Genomic DNA, 5,546 nt, shown 5'->3' on the forward strand with positions numbered 1-5,546 from the left:
AGCACTGGCCTAATCAAACATTTTAGAAATGCACATAAACACCAATAAATAAAAACACTTTATTTCAGAGAGCAAAATAATATAATAACAACCAAAAAAGGCATCATGATGACAGTCACTAAGCATAAACCGCCATGATTGCTGCCCCTGTTTATCGCTGCATGTTGCTTTTGTGAACTGCAGATAAGTGGATGATGACAACCACAGTACCACACAAAAGGCATGAGACAGAGATAACCAGTGACATTGGAGGGAATCCCTGCTTGCCGCTATTCATCCCTCTTTCCCTCTATTCATCCCTCTATTTCTCTGTCCTCTGCAAAAGTCTGTTGTGATCCTGTCTTTCTCAGTCCAAACAGGTCACCATGGCTCACACCTTGCCAAAGTCTGTGCTGCACTGCCAGCGACAGGAGAGCGGGTGGATGAGAGACATAGTGAAGGAGATGAGAAAGAGAGAGCAACAGAACAGATTATAGACAGTGACACTGTCTTCCCCCCCCCCCTCTCTCTCTCTCTCTCTCTCCCTCTCTCTCTCTCTCTCTGCTTTATCTCCATGGTGCACACACGTCGACCTGGAGCAAGGCTGTATACTGGCAGGGGAGGCCAGAAGCAGAGAGAAGGGGGTGGATAGATGGGGATGGAGTGTGTGGGGGGATAAAGGGATACGGTGCTTCAATAGAGGAGCAGGTCCAGGGACTAATTGGATCTGGTAATGGCTGGTCAATGTGACTGAAGGGCTCGTTAGAACCAGTACAGCTCCTTGCCTTTCTTGTGCTGTTGGAGGCCTGAGAAAAAAGGATGAGGAAACAATGAAGAGGACAACAGTGAACAACAGAACATAGGTTGTCATGGAGCCAACTTTTGCCAAACATCCTGTTTTAAAGAGTGAAAAAGAGCACCTCTATGATGATTATGATGTGTGAGTGTGAGCACATGTTGGAGTGTCTGTTCAGACAATTAAGAGAGGAAAGAAGCCAAACTGGTACAGTGCAGAAATTTGAGTTTGTTATCATGCATTCAACTTGGACTTGCCGGTTATGTTTCTCTACACAGATGTATGACTGCATTTTGTCAAATTTTCTGAACTGGTCTGATAATAAATAAACTGTAAATAAAGTATGACTTGTATATCCACACACTATTTGCAAAAGCCTGATATGGTTGAGTAGGTACCTGCATCCATGTTGAGGGCCAGCGACTGACTGACATCCCCTGGTGGAAGCAGGCTGGGCCAGGATGCAGTGGGCTCTAGCTTGCTCACTTCATAGTGGCTTGGTAAGGTAGCCAGGTGAGGCGGCCGCACTGTGGGCATGAGCAGGGGCCCGTAGTGGGGCTCCAAAGCTGAGGGAGAATACAGTTCATGGAGAGGCCTTGGGGGCCCATAAGCCGGGGCCTGAGGGTATCCCCAACTCTCTGGCGGGTGAGGGTGGGAGTGAGGATGAGCGTGTGGGTGAGGATGAGCATGTGGGTGTGCCAGGCCTGGATGTAGCCCTGACGCGTATGGGTCCATGGAATAGGAAGGCACTCCTGTCTCACAATGGGAGCGGCTCTGAGACGAGGTGTAATTGCTGTCCCAGAAGGATGGGGGGAAACTTCGTCGACTGCTAGGTGAGGTGGTATCTAATGGTGGGGGAGTTGAGGGGAGGAAGATAAACAACTATCACATTTAGGCAAAGTCATGAACCGTTGCACAACTGAGTAGTGAATCACTTGATTTATAGAGACAAATGGAAAGGCTGGAGCTGTGCAAGAGCAGTAACCCATGCTAAAACGTAGATGTCACTCACATGACTGCTACACCCTCTTGCCCAGATATCTTCCCCATTGGATCATACCGTCACACAGCCCTAACCCCAACAAGACACAGAAATAAACACAACCACATTCTAGCAGACAGAGGGAGAGAGAGAAGAGAGTGACAGAGAGAAAGGTAGAAAGAGAGACGTCCCTATATCCCTGAATTCTATATAAGGCAGACGTTCTGACCTGGAGGGAGCCCAAGGCTCACAGAGCCTTAAATCACTCGCTGTGGTGACATCTCTCACTCTCATGTCAGCCCAGTACTTCTGAAAGTCTTACAGCACACTCATATGCACGCACAGGCACACACATACACACAGACACGCAATTCTGGCCCGGTGCTAGCACCCACCGCCCCTCTCCTCGATCTCCTGCACCCCCACCTGTTGTTTTTTCTGCTCCCCCTTCTCCTCGCCCTTGACAGAATGTCAGCGAGCCATTATATGTTTTTAGCAGTATATTTTTATATTTAGATATTCCTCTGAAAAGAGACACCATGCAGCACCCTGAGAGGTAGTGTTTCCCTCTGCCCCTATCACACAGACCACAGCATATATAAATCTGACCAGCAGGCAGGCAAGTAACTGAACAACCATTGTGGGGCAAGAGCTGGAGCGAGAATCAGAATGGCAGCCGCAGAGATGTTTGAAGGGGATACGCCGGCGAGGCTGTGCGCTTACGGCCATGTATAAACATAGCATCTGTTGTGGGGCAGGAAGTGTGTGTTAGTGCCGAAATGAAGACGTCCGACTGAACTAGGAAACAGACTAACAGAGACAGCCGAGAGACAGAGTAGAGGCTATAGGCCCTACATGGATATCCAAGGGGCATCTGCAGTTTGCTGGTAAATTATAATAACACAGTCCTCAGTCTATTTGGAAATGATAGCTTTTTTCACTTTGCATTCCGGTGCAACAAAAATGAAAGCACAAACAAAACAAACAAAACTAGACAATAATAATCATTATAACTTATTAGTTGTGTGGAGTAGCTTTCCTATTTTTGCTTCAAAGAAAATTGGCAAATTACATCATGACTCATTTCAATTCCATAGTGTCTGTTATTGGCCAAGTCATAGCACAAAGACAGATATGGTCATTTTTTGCCCGCAAATAAAAAAAAATAAAAAAAATCCAATCATACTTAAGATTGTGAATGCTCTCTCTTGAGTCAAAGAAGAACATTTTGCCTGCCAACAGCTCCTGACCTTCATGACCTCTGACCCCTAAGACCTGACCTCTCAAGGGACAACAGTTCCAACAAGCAGCCCCTGTCTCCTGATCACATCACCTGTCTGGCGCTCTGCTGTGCTCTGCAGAACTGTCAGTTCACCCTGTGTGGCCTTAAAAGCAAGCACAAGATGCCACACAGACAACTGTAGCACTTGTACTCACATAAATAAATGGACATTATGAAACTGCAGGGATGTAGTGCGAGGGGAATACCACCTAGACTCAACCTAACTTTTCTCAGGCTGTGCAACTCTTTATGACACACATTTAATTGTAAACATCAGCGTAAGTCAGCTTTACTGATGCAATGACAATCGGATAGGCTCATGATTAAATTAAATCAATTAATTGGTGGTTGTTTTCTCATGTTCACACATTGCATAGTTTATAAAATTTGAATTTATCATAACATCACATGGTGTACAAATGGTGTACATGGTGTTTATTCTCTCTATTATAATCCTGTTTGCACAGACAAACATGTTCCAATAATTATGGACATGGAAAGTCACAAAGAAAGGTGAGCACTTGTGTGTTTGTGCAAATACTTTTTGCAAATAAATATGTGTAGTATACCTGTGCCCTGTTGGTCTGATGCCCGCCTTTTGCCCTCTCCATCCATGTAGGAACTGAGGGCCCTTGAGAAGTGCTCATCAACCACACTACTGATGTCTCCCTGGTAGTAGGTGAAGAGGACACAGCGAGATGTCAGGTACTCTGCCTCAGGGGCCTCCTGCTTCTCCTTCGGGCCCTCCTCTGGTCGTGAAGCTGCAGGCGTGTAGGAGGAAGAGGAAGATGCAGACGAAGAGGAGGAGGTTGACCCTCCAGTGCCTGGGCCCCCAGACATCCCCTCAGGACCCCTGGGAGTGTCCATAAAATCCCGGCAGTGAGGAGAAGTGCTGGTCAGACCAGTGGGAGCCTGCCAGGGAGGGAGAGGGAGAAGGGGGAGTAGGGGAGGAGTAGGGAGAGGGTTAAGACAGGTGTTGCAGAGGATAGTTCTGGAGCTGTCTATGATACATTTTGACATAATGTTTTTCTTTGTGTGTGGCAGAAGTGGCATGTGCGCGTGCGTGTGTGCGTGAAAGATATACGCTTTCTGGGTTCAAGAAGGACTTCGGCGTTTATTAACGCATTCAAATAGCAGCACTGCACGCACAAACATATGGATACGTGACTTAAACTCGGAAAAAATATTTAAAAAGTCATTTTTACGATTTTAACACCGGGTTATTTGCCTTTACGCACAAGCTGCATAAATTACCCCGATAGTTGTTCCTCACCTCATCGACCCCCATCGACCCCCTATTAAAATGGAAATAATAAGATATATCACCGGAAGTGCTAAATATTCGCTCAATTCCTACCTGTAAACTACTGATGAAAGCAGGAGCAGTCGGTGCGTACGGTGCGTAATGTCCATAGGCTGGGTACATAACATCCAAACAGCTCATGGTAGATGAGCGTGTCTTCACTATTCTGTGGAAACCGACCTTGCTGAGAAAGAGAGTGACAACATTCCGGTTTTTTCTTTTTATGAAGAGAAACTGGCTCCGTGGTCGCTGTTCAGTGAGAAAGAGCCTGTTCCAGACTGGACATAGTAACTCCAGTCCTCCCTGTGTGTCCAACAACAGCTGCGGTAGCAAAATGTGGCGAGGGTTATGGAGCAAGCATGAGGGTGTCCTGTCCTGTACATCTCTGTGTCAACCCCTCCCACCTTCACTAGCCCTCCACCACCCCTCACATCACCGCAAACGCTTTCAATACGACCACAACATAAATCACAACTAAAGCAGATTATTGATTATTCCCTGGCATATGAGAGATTAATTTGTGAAAAGTTTAATCCTAACCTTAACTCTGTCAAAGGGTATATGTGTAAATCATGCTAAAGCTCTTCAATTCAAAATTTCCTAAACTCAATTCAAAGATTAAAAAATAGACAAAAGGTGTTTTCTAGAAAAGCTGGTGATATCCTGTTACTAATTATGGGTCCACCATTTTTTCATCCTAGTGTAAAATAAAGGTTAAATAGAATGTCATCTAGTTACACAAATAGATTTCGATGAAGTCATTGAACTTTGTGACTGGCCACACGACAATGGGCACATGATACATGCAATTCAGTGACTTTTTATTTCTTTCCATGTCCTGTGGATACTTGAAAACTTTGTGCTCAGTCCAAGCTGAAACTGTATCCATGGTCTTAAAACAGCCATCGGTTGCCAAGTAAACCTTCAAGTCATCTAAAGTATTTAGTGAGTTCCCAGAATGACACATAGGTGTCAACTATAGGTTGCATACACTGGTCATACCGACATAGAGGAGAAAGGGACTCTGCACAAATCTATGGCAAATTATCACCTATCAGCAGTGCAAACAAAAAGATATTTTCACACACACAAACACAATTATACCCATGTAGACAACTGCAACGCAGCCCATCATGCATCCATGCACAAAAAGACTAAAAATGCATATTGAAATCATCCAACACGGTAAACAACAAGTTAGATA

The 5,546-nt window shown here is 45.3% G+C and overlaps 1 protein-coding gene across 1 annotated transcript; it reads right to left on the minus strand.

Moving 5' to 3' along the window:
• Positions 1 to 292: 292 nt before the first annotated feature.
• Positions 293 to 4,489, minus strand: vgll2b (vestigial-like family member 2b). The gene is made up of 4 exons (XM_062439697.1): positions 4,397 to 4,489; positions 3,609 to 3,951; positions 1,174 to 1,620; positions 293 to 785 (listed from the first exon to the last, which is right to left on the minus strand). The coding sequence occupies exons 1-4, from the start codon at positions 4,481 to 4,483 to the stop codon at positions 742 to 744; spliced, it is 921 nt and encodes a 306-aa protein (XP_062295681.1). The 5' UTR covers positions 4,484 to 4,489; the 3' UTR covers positions 293 to 741.
• Positions 4,490 to 5,546: the final 1,057 nt, after the last annotated feature.

The sequence above is a fragment of the Scomber scombrus genome, chromosome 19, assembly GCF_963691925.1.
Source record: "Scomber scombrus chromosome 19, fScoSco1.1, whole genome shotgun sequence".
NCBI classification, from domain to species: Eukaryota; Metazoa; Chordata; class Actinopteri; order Scombriformes; family Scombridae; genus Scomber; species Scomber scombrus.

Coding starts and splice junctions, on each gene's coding strand:
- vgll2b (XM_062439697.1), bottom strand. CDS start 4,483: ATGAGCTGTTTGGATGTTATGTACCCAGCCTATGGACATTACGCACCG. Junction 3,952..4,396: donor CTTTCATCAGTAGTTTACAG/GTAGGAATTGAG, acceptor CCTCCCTGGCAG/GCTCCCACTGGTCTGACCAG. Junction 786..1,173: donor GGCCCTCAACATGGATGCAG/GTACCTACTCAA, acceptor CTTTTTTCTCAG/GCCTCCAACAGCACAAGAAA.